Genomic DNA, 22,753 nt, shown 5'->3' with positions numbered 1-22,753 from the left:
TGATGTACTTAAAAACCATTTTGTTATTACCTTTTGAGTTTTTGGCTAGCTGTTCTTCAAACTCCTTTTTGGCTTTTTTTATTATATTTTTACATTTAATTTGGCAGTGTTTATGCTCCTTTCTATTTACCTCACTAGGATTTGACTTCCACTTCTTAAAAGATGCCTTTTTATCTCTCACTGCTTCTTTTATATGGCTGTTACATTTTTAGTTCTTTTACTGTGTTTTTTAATTTGGGGTATACATTTAAGTTGCGCCTCTATGAGGGTGTCTTTGAAAAGTGTCCATGCAGCTTGCAGGGATTTCACTCTAGTCACTGTACCTTTTAATTTCTGTTTAACTAACCTCCTCATTTCTGCATAGTTCCCCTTTCTGAAATTAAATGCCACAGTGTTGGGCTGTTGAGGTGACCTTCCCACCACAGGAATATTAAATGTTATTATATTATGGTCACTATTTCCAAGAGGTCCTGTTATAGTTACCTCTTGGACCAGATCCTGCGCTCCACTCAGGACTAGATCAAGAGTTGCCTCTCCCCTTGTGGGTTTCTGTACCAGCTGCTCAAAGAAGCAGTCATTTAAAGTATGACGAAATTTTGTCTCTGCATTTCGTCCTGAAGTGACATGTACCCAGTCAATATGGGGATAATTGAAATCCCCCACTATTACTGAGTTTTTTATGTTGATAGCCTCTCTAATCTCCCTTAGCATTTCATCGTCATTATCACTGTCCTGGTCAGGTGGTCAGTAATAGATCCCTACTGTTATATTCTTATTAGAGCATGGAATTACTATTCATAAGAGATTCTATGGAACATGTGGATTCATTTAAGATTTTTATTTCATTTGATTCTACATTTTCTTTCACATATAATGCCACTCCCTCCCCCCGCATGACCTGTTCAGTCCTTCCGATAGATTTTGTACTCCGGAATGATTGTGTCCCATTGATTGTCCTCACTCCACCAGGTTTCTGCGATGCCTATTATATCAATATCCTCCTTTAACATGAGGCACTCTAGTTCACCCATCTTATTATTTAGACTTCTAGCATTTGTGTACAAGCACTTTAAAAACTTGTCATGGTTTATCTGTCTGCCCTTTTCTCATGTGTCAGATTCTTTATGTGAATGTTTCTCGTCTGATCTGGCCCATACTTTGTCCTCTTCCATCCTCTCCTCCTGACTAAAACCTAGAGAATCTCTATCAATTGACTCTCCTCTGAGAAAAAAGAAAAGGAGGACTTGTGGCACCTTAGAGACTAACCAATTTATTTGAGTATGAGCTTTCGTGAGCTACAGCTCACTTCATCGGAAGCTCACAACTATACTCTCCTCTGAGAGAGTCTCTGTCCGATCCACATGCGCCTCTGCAGCAATCGGCTTCCCCCCCATCTCCAGCAGCATTGATTATCACTACAAAAGGTTTTCTCCCCCCCCCCGCTCTCCTGCTGGTAATAGCTCATCTTAAGTGATCACTCTCCTTACGGTGTGTATGATAACACCCATTTTTTTCATGTTCTGCGTGTATATAAATCTCCTCACTGTATTTTCCACTGAATGCATGCGATGAAGTGAGCTGTAGCTCACGAAAGCTTATGCTCAAATAAATTGGTTAGTCTCTAAGGTGCCACAAGTCCTCCTTTTCCTTTTGATACAGTCTCCCACAGTACTCTTGCCAGCAAGTTAAAGAAGTATGAATTGGATGAATGGACTATAAGGTGGATAGAAAGCTGGCTAGATCGTCGGGCTCAACGGGTAGTGATCAATGGCTCCATGTCTAGTTGGCAGCTGGTATCAAGCGAAGTCTGACCTGGGGCCAGTTTTGTTCACCATCTTTATTAATGATCTGGATGATGGGATGAATTGCACCCTCAGCAAGTTCGCAGAGGACTCTAAGATGTGGGGAGAGGTAGATATGCTGGAGGGTACGGATAGGGTCCAGAGTGACCTAGGCAAATCGGAGGATTGGGCCAGAAAAAATCTGATGAGGTTCAACAAGGACAAGTGCAGAGTCCTGCACTTAGGAAGGAAGAATCCCAGGCACTGCCAGAGGCTGGGGATCGACTGGCTAAGCAGCAGTTCTGCAGAAAAGGACCTGGGGATTACAGTGGACGAGAAGCTGGATATGAGTCAATAGTGTGCCTTTGTTACCAAAAAGACTAATGGCACATTGGGCTGCATTAGTAGGAGCATTGCCAGCAGACCAAGGAAAATTATTATTCCCCTCTATTCAGCACTGGTGAGGTCACACATGGAGTATTGTGTCCAGTTTTGGGCCCTCCACTACAGAAGGGATGTGGACAAATTGGAGAAAGTCCAGCGGAGGGCAACAAAAATTATTAGGGGGCTAGGGCACATGACTTACAAGGAGAGGCTGAGGGAACTGGGGTTATTTAACCTGCAGAAGAGAAGAGTGAGGGGGGATTTGATAGCAGCCTTCAACTACCTGAAGGGGGTTCCAAAGAGGCTGGAGCTTGGCTGTTCTCAGTGGTGGCAGCTGACAGAACAAGGAATAATGGTCTAAAGTTGCAGTGGGGGAGTTCTAGGTTGGACATTAGGAAAAACTATTTCACTAGGAGGGTGGTGAAGCACTGGAATGGATTACCTAGGGAGGTGGTGGAATCTCCATCCCTAGAGGATTTTAAGGCGCAGCTTGACAAAGCCCTGGCTGGGATGATTTAGGTGGGGTTGGTCCTGCTTTGAGCAGGGGGTTGGACTAGATGACCTCCTGTGGTCTCTTCCAACCCTAATCTTCTATGATTCAATTATCTCAAAACATTTATATTTACCTAAAGTTAAGAAATGGTTTTGCGGGATCAGCATCCAGGTTTCTGGGGGGGGCCCACCTTCAATCTAGCTGCTGGGGAACTTAGCTGTCAGATCCTTGCCCAAAGAAAGCTTCCTCGGACTGTTCTTTCACCTAATCTTTATTAGCTAACTTCAAACAATGCACATAACCTCTAGTGAGCCCTAATGGGTCACCAATTCTCCTACTTTCAGCAAAACTACTCATTATCTCTTACCATCAAAACATTTTTATTCATAACTAAACTTACATCTTGATGGTGTCAGAGGTGCTCAAGACCAAGTTCGGTCGTCCAAACATTCCTGCTATTCTTACAATAGTCACTTCTTATCCCGTCCTCTCATTCTGACAGCAAAACAGAAAACATGCAGTTACTTGGCCTTGCCTCTCAGGGCCTAAGATTTTCCTAGCTATGTCATGTTTTGTTTTGAGCTGGGAGTGGCTAATCATACAAAATTGCTGACTGCAGTACTGTCAAATTCTGGGGTAACACACAGGAATATCAAATTCCAGGGTAACACTCCAGCTCTCTGAAGTCCCATTGTTCTCTCCGGGGAGGGCTCATAGGGGACACTTTGAAGAGAGGAACCAGCCAGTTGGAGCAGAAGCAGCAAAATAAGAGATTTCTGGTGATTCAGACCCTTTTTTGACTGGGCTTCCTCTGCCCTGTGCTGAGGGCTTGTTTGAGCCCTCAGTCCTCCTACCTCTTTCAACTCCCTCCCAATCTCTTCACCTCCCCGTCACGTGTCTTACCCTGTTCTCCACACCCCTTCCCCCCTCATCCCACCCGTTCAATGTCCCTGTCCCTCCCCTTTAGCTGGTCACATTGTAAATCAACCCAGCAAAAAGAAAAAACAGGGATATTAACATGCCAGTTGCTGCCCTCACGTTGTTCGCTCTGCTGGTACGGTCTACCCTTCCCCTGCCCTGCCCGGCTGGCTTGTCAGCTCTTCAAGCCTAGGGCTGTTCGGTGTTTGTACAGCACTTAGAACAACAGGGACACAGTCTGTGTGACTGGGGCTTCGAGGGCTAAGGTTATATAGACATCGTAGCAATTAATGAATTGCTCCCTGCACGGTTTGCTACTTTGCCTTTACCGAGCACTCCCAAGTTTAAACTCCAAAAACATGTATGAAAATTATCAATTTTTAAGGAGCGAATGTAAAAAAAAAAATGTCACTGCTTCCAGTCTCCTTCTGCAGCTCCATATGTCACTTCAGATGGGGATCAGCTGCCTTGACCGGGCCTAGGGATGCACTGTGCCTTGAGAACACAGCCCTGGAGCGGGGGTGTGGAGATGGACCATCCTGTGTGGCTCAGTAAAGCCCCTCGGCCTCTACATTCTAGATTTGAAAACACTTTGGAAGGCTCCCCCAATTATGAGGTAACTGTTGTTCCCTGTACCCCTCCCTATCCTGGGTATCCCTTTTGCCATGATCTGGCTGTGCATCTTCCCTTTTCTTAACACCAGCTCCTACTCCCTGGCCCTGACTTTGCCCCCCGTCTCCCGGGCCTCCACCTGTTTGACACACCTGCATAGTAAGCTTGCCTCCCCTACACAAATTCTGCCCAACCCTCCCTTCTGATTTGCCCCTTTTCACAGCCCCATTTTCAGCAAGGAGCAGATTCTGCTGGCAGCAAGGGCTGAGGGAGGCCAGTGGCTTCAGCAGCTGTTATTGAGCCGGCTTCCCATCTGCAAACAATCCCAGATCAGTGGGAAGAAAACCTAGCCGAGGCTTTGCCAATAGACAGAAATGGATTTATACTCCAAACGCTCACATTGCATTTGGGATCCATTCAAATTCCCCTCCCAGATCTGTGACACTTTCATCTCCAGCCCTAAATTAGTATATTTTAAGACCAAAGAAATCAAAGTGTGCTTCCCAAGCACAGAGAGCTGAGAATGCTGCATCACATGACACTTGGGGAGGTGTAGAACGTGGAGAAGATAAACCCCAAGTAGCTCAGCAAGAAGGCAACGCTGCTGGGGTGACGAGGAAGGTGGGAATCCCTCCGACTCACCCCATCATCTTCAGGTGTCCCAGAGGCTGAAAAAACACTTTTCCCCCTCCTTCTGCTCTTTATTACATTTAAATATATTTACATGAAAAAAAATGGTACAAGAATAACTGCTCCTCAGCAGAACCCAGTGCAATGTGAGAAGACCTGAGAATGAGACAATCTGTCCGCAGTCAAGGAACTGGGTAACTAACAATCACTTTTCACTAGAAAGAAGAGTATAAATGTGATGCTGCGAGTTTGTTTAGACTAGGAAAAGTGATGGAGGTTATGTCAAGTCACGAAGAAACATAGTGGATTAGCCCAGTGACTGTATGTGGACTATTTTTTTATTGCAATAGTTGTGTTTTACATCAGAATAGCTAACGCTAGCTAGCTAACTCCATGGAAAATCGTAATGGGGACAAAGCCCAGGTAGATTTAACCTCAATGTAGCTAGTTGAGGTCACCCCTGTTTTCCCCACCTGGAGCTGATGGATATTCCTGTTGGAGGGGGACACATTGCCATGACCTAGGAATTGATAAAAAGGACCATGGGATTCACCTTAATGAAGGGTGAGTGGCCAAAGGGAAAAGAGGGCAATTCAATGGAGGAAGCTGAGAGACCATGGTGATACAAATGCTGCAAACAGCTTTCATGTTCACAATGTGGGAATCAGCAAAAGTACAAAAAGGTGAAAAAACCCCTTTTCTCTGTCTTAGACACTTTTTTAAAAGAAAAGGAGTACTTGTGGCACCTTAGAGACTAACAAATTTATTAGAGCATAAGCTTTCGTGAGCTACAGCCCACTTCATCGGATGTAGCTCACAAAAGCTTATGCTCTAATAAATTTGTTGGTCTCTAAGGTGCCACAAGTCCTCCTTTTCTTTTTATGGATACAGACTAACAAGGCTGCTACTCTGAAATTAGAGGTTTCAGAGTAGCAGCCGTGTTAGTCTGTATCCGCAAAAAGAAAAGGAGTACTTGTGGCACCTTAGAGACTAACAAATTTATTTGAGCATAAGCTTTTGTGTGCTACAGCTCACTTCATCAGATGCATTCAGTGGATGCATCCGATGAAGTGAGCTGTAGCTCATGAAAGCTCATGCTCAAATAAATTTGTTAGTCTCTAAGGTGCCACAAGTACTCCTTTTCTTTTTTCTGAAATTAGACAATTTTGTTATGGTGTTTCTCTCCATTGCAGCTTCTCTGCTGGTAAATAAGGGCTGAGCTCTCATGGACGCATTTCCCACACTCAGAGCATTCCTAGGGCCTCTCTCTTGTGTGGATCCTTTGATGTTTAATAAGGTGTGAGCTCTGACTGAAGGTTTTTCCACAGTCACAGCATGCATAGGGTCTCTCTCCTGTGTGGATCCTCTGATGTGCAATAAGGTGTGAGCTCAGAGTGAAGGTTTTCCCACACTCGCAGCACTCATAGGGTCTCTCCCCTGTGTGGATCCTCTGATGTTTAATAAGGTCTGAGCAGTAAACGAAGTTTTTCCCGCAGTCACAGCATCTGTAAGGTCTTTCTCCTGTATGGATCCTTTGATGTGTAACAAGGGCTGAGCTCTGACTGAAGTTTTTCCCGCAGTCAGAGCATTCATAGGGTCTCTCTCCTGTGTGGATCCTCTGATGTGTAATAAGGGCAGAACTCTGGGTGAAGTTTTCCCCACACTTGCAGCACTCATAGGGTTTCTCCCCCGTGTGGATTCTGTGATGTTTAATAAGGTCTGACTGGGAAATGAAGTTTTTCCCGCAGTCACAGCATCTGTAGGGTCTCTCTCCTGTATGGATCCTCTGATGTACAACGAGGGCTGAGCTATGATTGAAGGTTTTCCCACACTCACAGCATTCATACGGTCTCTCCCCTGTATGGATTCTTTGATGTGTAATAAGGTTTGATCTCTCCTTGAAGCTTTTTCCGCACTGATGGCATTCATAGGGGCTCTCTTCCGTGTGGATTCTCTGATGTGTAAGAAGGTGTGAGCGCTGAGTGAAGCTTTTCTGACACTGACAGCATGCATAGGGTCTCTCTCCAGTATGGATTCTCTCATGCCTAATAAGGTGTGAGTGGCTGTGGAAGTTTTTCCCACACTCAGAGCATGTGTTATTTCTCTCTCCCGCAGGGATGCTCTGCTGGGCTTTGGTTTCCTTGAGCCCCTTCTGAGTTCCCTCACAATTAATAGATTTACCAACTTTCTCCCTTGACTGGTTTTCCTGCCACTTCTCTGACTTGCGCTGACACTCACAGGCTTTTCCCTGCTCATGATTCCGGGACACATTCCCTTTGGATCTGACCACATGTGGTTGCATTTGCTCAGCCTCTTCCTGCTGAGGATTCTGCTCCTTCTTCTCACTCACCATCTTGCCACCTGCTGGGACAGAGGAAAAGAGACACCTCAGAAAAAGGGATGGAAACATGGAGAACAAAAATAACAGCCAGAGAGATGGTGGAACATATTAGGGACTGCATTCCCACAAACTCTTCCCCACAGGGTAGTGAGGAGGGGATCAATTCTGCCTCCATATCCCACCCACACATTTCAGGGAAGAGGGGGAATGGAGGGAGCTACTGCCAGGGGTCAGTCAGGAAGGGTAGAGAGTCATGAGCAATATGTAGTGAGATGATATGATGCCTGCTAGGAACAATCCTGAACTTAGAGGGTTCACAAGGGCTTTGCAAGGAAGGGCTTTGTTCCCTGCCGGCCCTGGCAGGTGTTCAGCTGGTTTTAATGACTCCTCACTTTGGCAGGTGGCTCCCAGGATCTCTCTTTCCTCAGAGCCCTGGAGATCTAGAACCCACGGCTCTTCCCCTCGTTCCAGATGGGTGATCATATCAGGTTTGGAAGCTGCAAACCCTGCTCAATGGAAAGAGAAATGAATTCATGTGAATTCATGGGACATTTGTCACCAAAAAAAGTTCCATTATTTTAACCCCAGACCATTTTAACGGAGTAAAATCCCAGGACACTCTGCTTATGAGGGATTTAACTAACCCCACCTCCACTCACTGGAGTGGGGGGACGGGGGATGGGACGACACGACACACAGCCAGATATTCAGCATCAAAGGGGCTCCTGAAACCCAGAGAAGGTGACTCCATTTCCCAGGAAGGGAAGACTCCAGCCAGAGGAGAAGTCCCCCTGGACCTACTTCTTACTGACACAGAGAGGCCCAGATGCACTGCAGGAGAGGGAAAGACACGAGGCCTGACACCTGAGCAGGGGCAGTCAGAGACATCAGGTAGGGGACAGAGGTGCAGCTAGCACTGTCACTCGCTACGACACCCATTCCCCAGTCCTCCCCACTGCCTTGGACCCAAGCAGCACCCACTCTTTTTCTCTTCTCCCCTCCCATTGAGTAGAGCCCTCCTCACTCCCAGGTCTCCCAAATGTTCTGCCCCCAACCATGTTCCACAAACCCCATCCCCCTGCACTGTCCCAAATGTTCCTTGCTCCTGACTCCCCAGGGCTCCTGCCAAACAAGTGTCCCTTCCCTTCCCTCCCTCCTGTTGCTGGTGCATCCACTCCTTGGCACCTACTCTCCCTGTACTCCATCCAGCACCAACCCTTCCAGCTCCTTGAGCTCCATTTCGTCCAGCCCTCCCCACATCCCAACTCCCTATAGCAGCTGCTCCATCGCATCCCCACCCCATCCCACTGCTCCCAGCCCTCCCGACTCACAGGAGCTCTTTGCCCCAAACCTTCCCCTCCCTAGTTCTTCTATTATGCTAAGTTTCAGCATCTAAGGAGTATCTTAGAAATATGAGTGGGTATGTATTACTGTGGGATTGGCTGTAACATCTTTGGGGACTCTTTGAATTTATGTGCTAGGCCCCTGGCTCCCAACCTTTCCAGACTACTGTACCCCTTTCAGGAGCCTGATTTGTCTTGTGTAGCCCAGGTTTCACCTCACTTAAAAACTACTTGCTTACAAAATCAGGCATAAAAATGCAAAGGGTCACAGCACACTATTTCTGAAAAATGGCTTACTTCTCATTTTTACCATATAATTCTAAAATACATCAACTGGAATATAAATATTGTACTTACATTTCAGTGTATAGTATATAGAGCAGTATAAACAAGTCATTGTCTGTATGAAATTTTAGTCTGTACTGACTTCGCTAGTACTTTTTCTGTAGCCTGTTGTAAAACTAGGCAAATATCTAGATGAGTTGATGTACCCCCTGGAAAACCTCTGTGTACCCCCAGGGGTCTGTGTATCCCTGGTTGAGAACCACTGTGCTAGGCAAGCAAAGTTAAGTGGGATTCCTAGGAAATACTTGCGGGGTGGGGAAGGCAACTTCTCACCTAAACCTTTTCAAGCTGTGTCCTGAGGAGAAACCCACTGCCGGCTGAGCACCTGGTACATGAAGCCAAGTTCAGAGGCCCAAACTGGACAAAAGGTGACTCTCAGAGGCCTGGTGGTGCTTGTTCTGAGCTAACAACTCTTATGTGACCACAGAAAAAAAACCTTTGAGGCATTTGAAGGTCTGTTCAAATGCCAGAACCTTTGATGGAGTTGGGTGAACTCTGGTAAGCTTATTGGCCTGTGTGCTAGTTCTTTTCTTGTTTTTAGTATGTTTTCTCTTTAATGCTTTACCTTAAGAATAAATGCTGGCTTGGAAAGGGCTGTGTGGTACCTTAACCGGGGGCAGTTACGCTGTTCATAGCCTCTGAGAAAGGAAGGCAAAGAAGGCCTGCTGAAGAAGTCTACCTTGCTGGGGAATTTACATTGTAGGCAGGGAGTTAAGCAGCCTGGAAGTACCCCAGTCTGGAGGGAGAGAGATGTGGGTCTCTGCCCAAGAAAGGTGATGGCAGGGGAGCCTGAGATTGGGTGTCCTTGCTGGACCATAAAGGGGGAATACAGGTGCAGTTATCCTGAATAGAGATGGGGAAGCACAAGGAACCAATGAGACAACATTGGTCACCATGAGAGGCAGCACCCCAGCACCCCAATAGTTCTCACATGTTTGAAGGCTTCATAGAAAAGAGGAGTTGTACAGAGGGATAGGAAGGAGGATAATGAGGTAACTATGGATGTTTATGGGGAATTCCTCCAAGGAGGAAGGGGCAACCTGCGAGAAAGCACAGAATCATAGAAATGTAGGGATGGAAGGAACCCCAAGAAGTCATCAAGTCAAGCCCTCTGAGATGGACAGGACCAATTCAACCTACACCATTTGGCACCAGTATTTGTCCAACCTGTTTTTAGAAATCTTCAGCGATGGGCAACCTGCAACCTCCCTTGTGTCAGAGAGAGAGAGCCTGGATCACTGGACTTGGCGCAAGATCTGAGACCTGAACCAGAGGCTGTGAACCAAAGTCAGGCCACGTAGTAAAGCAGATGCTTCCAAGTTCACTGTCCAATACATGCACTTGGCGACGTTGTTGCTAGTGCACTAGGCACTAGATATTTACATAAATATATTCCAGCTGAGGTGGTTTGACAGAATAATGAATAGGGATGTTTTGTCCAAGATATCAGGAACAAAGGGAGGTAACAAAGCAGATGTCATGGAACATGTAAGATGGTATATAAGTTGTTTATTCCAGTTGTATGTCTCAGTCTATAAATGTAGGGGTACCTTGACTTAACCCTTTGTCCAGCCTAGAGAGCTGAGTCCTTGCCACTGGACACTCATGTGTTACTGACCCGTAGACGTTGATCCGAGAAGCTAGTATTGTGTCTTGAGGGCAGTAGAACTGGAGAAGCGCCTTCACCACCGAACCAAGTCTGTGGTCTTTCTGGGTAACATTTATCGAGATCTACTGCTTCCCTTCATCCACTAGGCCAGTAACCTTGTCAAAGAAGGAAATTAGGTTGGTTTGCTACAATTTGTTCTTGACAAATCTATGCTGGCTATAACTTATCACATTACTATCCTCTAGGTATTTACAAGTTGATTGTTTAATAATTTGTTCCAGTATCTTTCCAGGTACCAAAGTTAGGCTGCCTAATAGTTTATAATTCTCTGAGACCTTTTTGTTTCCCTTTTTAAAGAAGACAAGTGTTATGTTTGCCATCCTCCAGAAGTTCTCAGTGGTAACTGCTAAGGATTCCATGATTGATTCAGCTTAAGTACCCTAGTGTGAATTTCTTCAGGCCCTGCCGACTTGAATCCATCAAACTTATCTAAGGCTATCTCTAGACTGGCAACACATACCCACACGCTCCGAAAGACAAAAGTTTTGCCGATGACAAGCACCGGTGTGAACAATGCTTTGTCGGGGTTGAAGTTTTTTGTCGGCAGGGGAGCTGACAAACAGCAGCTACACTGTGTGCCTTTTAGCAGCACGGCTGTAGCAACACAGCCGTGTCGCTAAAAGCTGCGTAGTGTAGACACAGCTTTAAGAATTCTTTAACCTGTTTGTTCCCTATTTTGGTTTGCATTCCTTCCCCCTTGTTGTTAGTATTAATTGTGTTGAGTATTTGGTTACCGTTAACCTTTCTAATAAAGACTGAAGTAAAATAAGCATTAAACACCTCAGCTTTCTTGATGTCATCAGTTATTAGCCCTTCTTCCCTGCAAAGTAGAGGACCTACACTTTCCTTCATCTTTCTCTTGCTCCCAAAGTTTTGAACAAATATCTTCTTATTGCCTTTTATGTCCCTTGCTAGGTATCACTCATTTTGTGCCTTAGACTTTCTAAATTTGTGTCTACATGCTTGGGCTATCCTTTGTACTCATCCTTACCAACTGGTCCATGTTTCAACTTTTTGAGAGATTCCTTTGTTGACATTCAGGTCAGTAAAGAGCTCCTGATAGAGTCACATTGGTCTGTTACTATACTGCCTATCTTTCCCTCACATTAGGGTAGTTTGCAGTTGCACATTTAATATGGTCTCCAAAAGAAACTGTCAGCTCTCCAGAACTCCTTATTCCCTTAGATGTTCTTCCCATACGACTATACCTACCAGTTCTGAGTTTGCTGAAGTCTGCTTTTTTGAAGTTCCTTGTCCTTATTTGTTTTGGATATTTCTGTGATTTGTTCAGAAATGCCTCAGGCACCTCCTCTTCCTGATTTGGTGGTCTATAGTAGACCCCTACCATGAGGTTACCCCCATTTTTTAACCACCTTTATCTTTGCTATCAACTGGCCTGGCTCCCACCTGCTTTTGCAGCTCAGAACAAGTACCTCCTCCCATTTTACCCTGTCTGTCCCTCCTGAACAAGCTATACACCTCTGTATCAATATTTGTGTCATGACACTTATCCCACCAAGTCTCTGTGATGCCAATTAAGTCATAATTTAGCTTATGTACTAATACTTCCAATTCTTCTTCTTTCTTACCCACATACTTTGTATTTGTTTTGTATAGACATCTAGACGTTGAGCAGGTTCCCCCACTGATTTCCCTCTTGCTGTTCCTATCACCCTATTATAATTTTCCATGTCCACAAAGGAGCATGTTTTAAGATTTCACAAGTGGGTGATGAAAGCTGGCACCACGGGCTAATCGGAGGAGGGAATTGGCACCTCAGTACCAAATGGGAGATGATTTGCAAGGAAGGGATAGGCCATGAAGGGCTTTGACAGGGAAGATAAGAAGTTATGGTTTTACAAGGTCTTATATACAGTCTTTATACAGTCTCTGCCCCCATTATATCTACACTGCTTCAGGGAGCAAGCCAATCAGCCTGGCTCCACAGATGTTTGTTCGTGATGCTAATCTTAGCACGTTAAAAAAATCTGTGTAAACATTTCTTTGACACAGTGACTCAGGCTGAAGCTCAGGCTCTCAAGCCCCACCTTGGCTTGAGTGACTGAGCTCCAGCCCAATCGACAACATCTACACAGTTACGTTTAGCCCACTGCTGCAAGTCTATGGACACAGGCTGGGAGGCAGTGTAGATATACCTATAGTGTGCTACACCTTAAGCATAGCTTTGCACAAGGGTGATCCCCACAGCTCCACAACTCTGAGACAGACCCTTCTCCAGGAAGTGCAAATGATTTCAGACTCCTGCTAAACACTGTCCCTGTTGGGTGCTGCAACCACTAAGTATTTGCAGCAGTGCAATACGGGCTTTTCAGAACAAGATTAGACACTGATTAGGCAACTGGAATACAGCATTTGAAGATCCATAGGTTAGTCTGGTAAAACAAAACTGAAATCGAAGTTCATTTTGCAAGAGTCACCTGCCTGGCTTTCCCAAAGCCTCCTCTATTTCATCTTTCTCTCTGTCTCCCTCTCTTCGTCTTTTTGCCCTGACCAGCAGCAAGCTTTTTGTCTGTTTGTAACCTAGTCCTAAGTTGCAATTCCATTGTGTTTCCATGTTCTGCTTCCCTTGGGTCACAGTCATTACAAGTTAATATCTAGTCTTGGGTCTTCCACTCTCTCTCCAAGGTGCTCCATTCATATGTGGACAATTATTGATAGTGTATCCATGCCACTATAAAGAAGCCAATGTTACTTCAACAGCCACTGTTTCCCTGTCCCATAAGAGGAATAAACTCATTCACACCCAGTGGGTAAAAAGGCGAAGTGGAAGGAGAAGCTGGCATATTTTTCATTAAAAAAAATACTAATTGAATCCTCACATTCTCCAGAGGGAGACAAGGATATAGCAAAGGGATAGGATAAAGAATCATAAAATCTTGGTCTTGTAGGGGTAGAAAGCATCTCAAGCAGTCATTTAGTCCACCCTTCAGCCCTAAAGCAGGAACAAGTATACCTAGACCATCCCTGAGAGATGTTTATCTTACCTATTCTCAAAAAGAACTCAAATTACAGGGATTACCTCGCTTGGTAACCCTGTGAATCCCCCTCAGACGTTGGGAAGGGAATGAGGAGGGTCCTCCTAAGGCCCCACTGGAGGAAAGATTAGAGAGGTAGGAGGAGAGTCAGGAGAGGCTAACTGAAGATCAGCTTTCAAGAACAGGACCATGGTCAGTGGCTGACAAGTAGAGGAGGATGAGGATGGAGTACTGGCTCTAAGATTTGCCTAGCTAACATTTACTAGAGACCTTGGCAAAAGCAGTCTCAGTGGAGTGTCCCAAATCTCTCTCTCTCTCCCTGAAACCTTCCCTCCCCAGCCCCATGGGACCCTCCCTGCTTCCTAGAGCAGCCACCCCCCAATCCCTCCCCCCCCCCCATGCTTCGATCCCCAGCGTTCTCCACTCCCATGTCAAATGGATCTTCTACCCAACCCTCCTCTAGAACAGCACCACTGTTGGGCCCTCCACCCCCTTTGCCCCGTTCCCACTCTCCACTCTCCCACTCGCACCGTTCCCAGCAGTGCCTCCCCCTGACTCCCTCCATCCGCCTCCTTCCACTGTACCCGACCATCCCTGATTCCCTCTCGTTCCAATGTGCCACAGTTCATGCCTCGGCTCTCAGCCCTCCCTGCCTTGTGGCACTTCAGCACCATCCTCCCCCCCCATCATCTTCTCTTCTCCCACTGTTCTCTGCTTTCACTTCACTCAAGGACTCCTCTGAAAGAACCTCACACAGTCTCCTGTCTACAGAGGGAAGCACCTGCCTGTAACACCAGGGCCGGCTCTAGGTTTTTGCCGCCCCAAGCTCAGGTGGGGCTGGGGCTCGCAGGCAGGGCTGGAAGCGGAGGGAGCGATGTTACCTTCTCCCAGCGCCTGCAGGGGCTGTCCCCCCTCCCCCGCCCGGCCGCGCAGAGAAGCCCCGAGATAAGGGGCGGCCCAAGGCAGCGCAGCAGTCGGAGCGCAGATGAGGGGGATGCAGTCCCGGCTCCCCGGCAGGACTCGCCCTCTCCTCCCCAGGGAGCGGCTGGGCCCTGGCAGCTCAGCATCCCGGGGCTGGGGCTTCCCCTTCCCGCTGCAGCCGGGGGCGCGGCGCCCTCGCCCCGTCTAAGTGGCGCAGCTCTGAGAGCGCATCTGCCCTGAAAAATAAAAAAGGGTGGCTAGAACGCCGCCCCTGGAAACGTGCCGCCCCCAGCACGTGCTTGCTTTGCTGGTGCCGAGAGCCGGGCCTGTGTCACACCTGCCACGAATGTGCAAGTGTTCCCAGCAGAGTTAAGGTTAAGGCTCAGCATTACTTTCTGGTTAAAGGTCAGCTATTCTAATCTTTCTGAAATTTACATTCTCACTCATATTGTCTTGAAACACACTGCTCATCATTGGGGGGCAGGGCAGGGCAAGTGGTCCAAAGATGGGGTTATTTGATCAAGCAGTACCTGAGATACAGCCCCCATAAAAGCAGCTTTTTTACAAAAATCACTTTGCTCTTATAAACACTTCCTTGCAGACTTTAGGCTCAAACCACAGTTCGAACGGTCCCCTGACTAATCGCAGTCACTTGATATTTATCTCAGCTGGTCCCTGGCCCCCACTGCCTCTTTGGGGAAGCAGCACTGAAAACGTTCAATATTGTAGAGTTTGAAACTTAAGATTGGCACAAGCCAAACTGACGAGTCAAAGAGATTGAAACGCACGTGTGCAGCAAGACTGAGGCTCTGAACAGCCAGAGCAATCGGCTCTCACACTAATGGGTGCGCTCAAGAGGACATGCTGTGGCCACTGAACCCGAACTCCACCAATGCATTTGAATCGGAGCCCCGTCACTGACAGCCTTCAGAGAAATGCGTGTGGTGGATTTTTCTGCCATTCTGCAGGAGCGTCTCTTAGAAATGTTGTCCTGATACCAAGATTTCTGGGTTAAGAGCAATATCCTTAAGGTGCTCTAAAATCCACATGGAGATTTTGGCCAGGCGACCACATACAAGTTTCACTGTCCCACACCTATCCAACATAGTTTTGCTGGCAGCTAGTGGCAGTTATCAGTGGCAAAAAAGTCCATTAAAAACTCAAGGAAATTAAATATCCATAAAGTAGATAAATGCAGAGTTCAGGTTGCCCAGTTACTGCCCCATGCCCCTCCACATGTTGATGGTAGCTAAATTTAAAACCTCTGAAAACCAGGAACTGAAGAACTGAACTCCATGCCACCCCTGCAATGCAACCTTAACTCTGCCCCACCCCCTAACCCTGGAGCTTAGGTCAGTAAGGGTGATGCATAGGTTAACAAACTACCAAGTGACAGATTTTCCATCTCCTGAAGTCTTCATGCCCTTCTGGAAGATGTTTTAGTCAAACACAAGATATTAAGCTCAACACAACAGTAAGTGGATAAAATTCCATGGCCTGTACAACACAGGAGATCAGACTAGATGACCTAATTGTCCCTCCTGGCCTTCAAATGTATTAATTTATAATCGATATGAAGAAGGACGAAGAGAACATGCCAGTTTCTTGTGTTGTGTTCTACATATTTGAATACCAGCATTTCTCTGCATGTACTCCAGCTGTGTGCACTGTGTCAGCTGTATGTCAATGGAATGGTGGTAGGATGAGCTGAAGCAGCTTGGCAAATCGGTGACTGTGATATAAAGACAGGTGCACGTGAACCTTGACGGAACAGGTGTGCCTCGTTTAAGTGCTGAATACGTGTAGGTTGTGTCAGTAAAGGTGCACGTGGATGTGTCCTTGCCATGGAGTTTGTCAGCAGTCTGGTGGCATACATGCTAGAGGTCTCCAAGGCCTTGTGAGAGGTAAGTGAAGGCGAAGACTTAGCAGAAATCCTCAGGGCGAGGGTAAAGGGGTGGTAACATTTTAGACGTCTGAGCTGGTCAGTGTGCAGTAGGCTCAGTATTTGGGTGCAGCCCACGTGTATGAAGCTTCTGTTCGCTATGCCAGACCTAAACCCAAGTTTTGGCTTAGCAGAGAGAAGGCATTAGAGGTTGTGCTATACTGCTCCTGTGCTCTGTTCCCAGAGTGCTCTGTAGCAGGGGAGGGTACAGTGCACGCACTTGTGTCACTGGCCTGTCCAGGTGTTGCTGAACCAGGGCAGAGTTAAGGTTGTATTGTCGGTGTTGTGAACTTTAAATCTTAATTTCCCCTCCTAAGAACCGAGGGGTCAGGAATCCTTACCCAGCGAGGTCACATTCTCATAGTTCTCCTGCATGACGTCTCTGTAGAGGGCTCTCTGCACGGGGTCCAGCAGAGCCCACTCTTCCCTGGTGACATACACAGCCACCTCCTCGAAGGTCACTGGCCCCTGAAAGAGCAAGAGCCCCCTACTCAGTACCTGCTGCCTAGTGACAACCCCCCTGTTCATGGGAGAGGAGGGCCAACCAGATGGCAGCTCAGGGAAGCAGACAAACAACAGAGTGCCACACCCACCCCGCCCTGCCAGCCAGGAGGCATCAGGGTGAGGAGAGACAGAGAGAGCCCCTCTTCTGAACAGTAGATAGAGACAAGAGGAGTCTTCACATTCATCACACAAATCCTAGCCTGCGGCTAATAGAGGAGATGGGGATCCAGCACGGCCCAGGAACAGCCCCCGGTAGGAATCCCAACACCCTCCCCATTGCCAGCAGCTAGATGGGAGGGGATGGGGCATCTCCCCAATCATCGTTGGTGGGTGTTTCCTTCATATTTCATACAAGACTCTGGCCGGTAGGTTCAGGCTCCAGCACCTGGAGTCTGGTCACTTTTGCCAGCCCAGTCTGGGCTCCCGGCCAGGGAGGTTAGCCCCCAGCCCCTCCCCTGCCGTCCCCCCTCCCCCGCTATCTCAGCTCGCCGCATGGGCAGCGCTCTGGGCAGCACGGCAGCATGGCTGGCTCCAGCCAAGCGGCGCGGCCGCCAGTCCGGCTGCTCTGAGCGGCATGGTAAAGGTGCAGGGAGCGAGGGGGTTGGATAAGGGGCAGGGACTCCTTGGGGGCTGTCAGGGGGCAGGGAGGGTTGGATGGGGCGGAGGAGGTCAGGGGATGGGGAACAGGGATTAGATAGGTGTGGGAGTCCTGGGGGGCCTGTCAGGGGGCGGGGGTGTGGATGAGGTCAGGGCAGTCAGGGACAGGGAGCAGGTGGGGTTGAATAGGGGATGGGGTCATGGGGGGGCGGTTAGGGGTGGGGGATTCTGGGAGGGTGCAGTGAGGGGACAGGGGCGGTTGGATGGGTCAGGGGTTCTGAGGGGGGCAGTCAGGGGGCAGGAAGTGGGAGGGGGCGGGGGCCAGGCTGTTTGGGGCAGCACAGTCTTCCCTACCTGGCCCTCCATACAGTTTAGCAACCCCAATGTGGCCCTCGGGCCAAAAAGTTTGCCCACCCCTGATCTAGGGCCCAAGTAGACAAATCCCAGGACCTTTGTTACATCCTGTCCCCCTCCCCTTCTCCCCACTGTATATTTCCTCCACCTCCCACCTCCAGACCAACCACCCAGAAGCCCCCATCTCCTATATATTTACTGCCCCCCTCCTTCTAATAGGAACCCACCAGCCACTCCCCCATAATCCCTACCTGAACTGCCTCTGCTGCAGCCATTTTCCTTCCCTGTCCCAGAGAAGGATGGGATGATCTGGAGCAAAACACGGATGTCACACTGCAGCCTGTGAAGGAAAGAAGGGCAAGTGGAGAGATTTCAGAACAGGTCTTAGTAATTTCACATTACAATTCCCTGCAGCCTCTTTCCCTGCAGACTGATGTTCCAGACGCCCTCGTGCAAATAAGAGAAATAGTCAAAACACAGTTAACTTCCCAGACATGTGCTGGAAAAATTATTCAACCAAACACAGAGTCCCACATGTTCTTGGAATGTTTGTTTCAGAAGATGGAAGAAGTAATCGGGCGGCAGCCATTTTACACTTCGTTCTTACTCACAGAGGGGGATTGGTTATGAAACAGAAGATGGAAAGCAATTTGGGTGAAAGTGATCATGAAATGATAGATTTCATGACTCTGAAGACAGGAAGGAATGAGAGCAGTAAAATAAGGACAATGGAACTGGAATAAACAGACTTCAATGTTGCAATAGTAATCCTGCTCAGTGGGAGAGGAACCGCAGGGTCAGACTTTTGGCGTATGTGCTTGGCTGAGGAGCCAATGGGACGAAGCTACCTTCTGTGGGATTATGACTGAACACCTCTAAGTCACAATCCCCCCTAAACGTAATGATACGGCAGCACCGATAGCCGCCCTCCCTCTCCTCTCGGTGAGGAGAGCCATTCGTGTCGGGACCGGAGTGCGGACAGAAGGGAGCTGCCTCTCACCCGTTGCACACCGCATGTTCCTGTAGAACCTGGTGCTAAATCATTCGTAGACGACTTGATTCTGGGTCAGGGTTTTGTGCATAGCAGGGCAACTACCTCGCTGCGATCTATTGAAAGTCAGCCTCTGACACAAGACTTTGTAAAAAAACAAACAAACAAAAAAAACCCAACCCCAAACTCAGAGAAATGGTCAGTAGAGGCCCATTAGAATAAAATCTAAGGCAGGGGAGGGCAAACTACGGCCCACGGGCTGGATCCGGCCCGTCAGGGCTTTCAATCCAGCCCACGGGATTGCCAGCCCTGTGGCGCAGCGAGGCTAAGGCAGGCTCCCTGCCTGCCCTGGCCCCGTGCTGCTCCCAGAAGCGGCTGGCACCACGTCCCTGCAGCCCCTGGGGAAGGGGGACAGAGGGCTGCACAGTGCCCTTGCCTGCAGGCACCACCCCCTGCAGCTCCCATTGGCTGGGAATGGGGAACCGCGGCCAATGGGAGTTTCAGGGGTAGTACCCACAGGCAAGGGCAGCGTGCGGCGGAGCTGCTGGCCCCACCGACGGACATGCTGGCCACTTCCAAGAGCTGGTAACAGCTGACATCAGGAAGACTAAGGTATTTTAATCCCATTTTGCTTCAATATTCACACACAAAAAAGTTTAATTGTGACGAGATACTTAAAACACTAATTACTAACAATGTGGGGGAAGGAGCAGAAACCCACAATATGGAAAGAACAGATTCAAGAATATTTAGCTAAGTTAGATTCATTAAAATCATCAGGGCCTGATGAATTTTGTCCTAGGATAGTTGTGGAATTAGCTGAAACGCTTTCAGAAACATTAACAATAATCTTTGAGAACTTCTGGAGTATGCTGAGGTCCCAAAAGACAGGTAAATATAGTACCTATCGTTTAAAAGGGGAACAAAGACCACTTGCCGCATGAAAGATCAGTCAAGTCTTACTTCAATACCTGGAAAAATACTGGAACCAATTATTAAACCATTAATTTGTAAGCACCTAGAGGACAGTAAGATGAGAAGTAATAACCAGCATGAGAGGAGGAAAGTTGATCATTTAACCCTCTGCAGCAGCCAGAATGGAAAATGACTCAAAGCAACAATTCCCTCCAGCACAGGAGAAGTGGCTGCAACTAAAAAACAGGGGAAATATCCCCAAACCGAAGAGGATTCCTACATGGAAAAAGGCAAAATCTGAGAGCTGAGACCAATGTTCAGTAATTAAAGAGAAAAGTGTGGAAATCTGAAGAATTTTAGATCAATTTTTACAAATTAGAGCAGTGGTTTTCAAACTGTGGGTCGTGACCCAGTACTGGGTCACAGAGCTCTGGTCAGCACCGCCGACTGGGCAATTAAAAGTCCCATTGGCAGTGCTGCCCGGCTAAGCCAGGTTAGTTCCTACCAGGTCCAGCTCCTAGGCGGGGGGGCCAGGGGCCTCCGCGTGCTGCCCCTGCCCTGAGCACCGGCTCTGCACTCCCATTGGCCAGTTCCCAGCCAATGGGAGCTGGGGGAAGGGGGCTGTGCCTGCAGGCGAGAGCCATGAGGAGCCGGACCCCCTGAGCCCTGCCCACACCCCAAACCCCTCATCCCCAGCTTGGTTGTGTCACTGGCATCAACAATTTTCTTCAACTGGGTTACCAGAAACAAAGTTTGAAAACCACTGATCTAGACTAGTGGTTTTAAAACTTGTATTGGTGACCCCTTTCACACAGCAAGCCTCTGAGTGTGACCCCCCCCTTATAAATTAAAAATGTGGGGGGAGTGAATGTAATTTAGTGGGGATTGGGGCTGTCAGCCCCATGGAACTGACAGCTTGCGACCCCCATGTAACTACCTTGCGACCCCCTGAGGGGTCTGTCACGGCATCCCTGGGCGATGCTCTGGAACTGCTCCCCATGAAGCCAGTCAGGACTCTGGGGAAGTCTCCTCTCTGTTAGCAGCCTGTCTGCAGGACACACAGCTCACACAGCTTCCACCTTCCTGGGTCTGACCTCGGAGCATTCAGCATCCTCTGCCCCTCCCTGCGCTTCCCACAGCGAGTCCGCCCAGGCGGGGTCCTGGGGAAGCCAGAGGGTCCTGCCCCCCAACTCCGCAGTCAGACGGGACTCTCAGCCAGCCAGTAAAACAGAGGTTTATTAAACGACAGGAACATGGTCTAACACAGAGCTTGTAGGTGCAGAGAACAGGACCCCTCAGCTGGGTCCATTTTGGGGGGCAGTGAGCCAGACAACCACGTCTGCACTTCACTCCACGTCCCAGCCAGCCCCAAACTGAAAACTCCCTCCAGCCCCTCCTCCTCTGGGCTTTGTTCCTTTCCCGGGCCAGGAGGTCACCTGATTCCTTTGTTCTCCAACCCTTTAGCTCTCACCTTGCAGGGGGGAAGGGCCCAGGCCCTCAGTTGCCAGGAAACAGGGTGTCGGCCATTCTCTGTGTCCAGACCCCTGCACACACCTGCCCTCTAGGGCTCTGCAATCATCATACACCCTTACCCCACCACCTAGATACTTAAGAACTGCCTAGGGGAAACTGAGGCACCCCCACACTATTCAGAGGAAACATTAAGAACAGTCCCACTTTGTCACAGGGTCATGACCCCCAGTTTGAGAACCCCTGATCTAGACTATCCCTGACAGGCATTTGTCTAACCTGCTCTTAAGAATCCCCAATGATGGAGATTCCACAACCTCCCTAGGTAATTTATTCCAGTGCTAAACTAACCTGACAGTTAGGAAGCTTTTTCTAATGGCCAAGCTAAACCACCCTTGTCCTATCCTCAAAAGTTAACGAGAATAATTTCTCTCCCTCCTCCTTGTAACAACTTTCTATATACTTGAAAACTGTTAACATGTCCCCTCTCAGTCTTCTCTTCTCCAGACGAAACAAACCCAGTTTTTTCAATCTTCCCTCAGAGGTCATGTTTTCTAGACCTTTCATTGTTTTTTGTTGTTCTTCTCTGGACTTTCTCCAATTTGTCCACATCTTTCTTGAAGTGTGGGTGCCCAGAACTGGACACAATACTCCAGTTGAGGCCTAATCAGCTCACAGGAGAGCAGAAGAATTACTTCTCATGTCTGAAAATAGCTAAAGTAGTAAAAACGGAGTGAATTTCAGATCATTGTTTGATAAAGAGATAAAAGGGGCAACGGTGCAAGGATGCCTCTCAATAGTCAAAAGAACAGGAGTACTTGTGGCACCTTAGAGACTAACAAATTTATCTGAGCATAAGCTTTTGTGAGCTACAGCTCACTTCACTGAATACATCCGATGAAGTGAGCTGTAGCTCACGAAAGCTTATGCTCAAATACATTTGTTAGTCTCTAAGGTGCCACAAGTACTCCTGTTCTTTTTGCGAATACAGACTAACACGGCTGCTACTCTGAAACCTCTCAATAGTCAAGAATTTGAGATATGGGCAAAATCTGAGGAGATTTTATATTAATATTTTCTAATTAGGGGAACATCTCAGGACATATTAAATTAGGAATAGAGAAGCAGAGAGAAAACTGGGCCAAATGTAAGGCTATAGGATATCAATCTTTGAGAACTGGAGAGAAAATAGGGCAAAAACTAAATATTAGAGAATGTCTGAGAAAAACAGCAAGATCTGAAGGGATTTGATACCAATATTAAATAAGTGACAAACTTGGGGGAAGTCTGCAGGGACTGTATAAGAAAGTTCAATTAATAAAGCTAAAGTAAGAATCCCCTCCAGTCGACATGGGCAGCAGGGAACTACGTTAAGAGGGCAAGTGAGGGGATAGGGAGTGGGAAAACTCCCCGGCAGTGGGGACGGGGCAGCAGCAGGGGTGCACAGGTGCACTGGGCAGTTGTGGGGGGCAGCAGCCAGGAGTGGGTAACCTGGGGCTGGGCAGTCTCCATCTGCAGCCGCTTCTCCTTCCTGGGCCCTTCCACGC

The 22,753-nt window shown here is 47.9% G+C and overlaps 1 protein-coding gene across 1 annotated transcript; it reads right to left on the bottom strand.

Moving 5' to 3' along the window:
* Positions 1 to 6,049: 6,049 nt before the first annotated feature.
* Positions 6,050 to 20,740, bottom strand: LOC141976382 (uncharacterized). The gene is made up of 5 exons (XM_074937361.1): positions 20,674 to 20,740; positions 18,082 to 18,170; positions 16,717 to 16,843; positions 7,552 to 7,665; positions 6,050 to 7,182 (listed from the first exon to the last, which is right to left on the bottom strand). The coding sequence occupies exons 2-5, from the start codon at positions 18,103 to 18,105 to the stop codon at positions 6,074 to 6,076; spliced, it is 1,374 nt and encodes a 457-aa protein (XP_074793462.1). The 5' UTR covers positions 18,106 to 18,170; positions 20,674 to 20,740; the 3' UTR covers positions 6,050 to 6,073.
* Between the last annotated feature and the right edge of the window lie 2,013 nt (positions 20,741 to 22,753).

Source organism: Natator depressus, chromosome 23 (genome assembly GCF_965152275.1).
Source record: "Natator depressus isolate rNatDep1 chromosome 23, rNatDep2.hap1, whole genome shotgun sequence".
NCBI lineage: Eukaryota > Metazoa > Chordata > Testudines > Cheloniidae > Natator > Natator depressus.
Note: the sequence above shows the minus strand (reverse complement) of the source record. Positions and strands in the feature narration are given on the sequence as shown.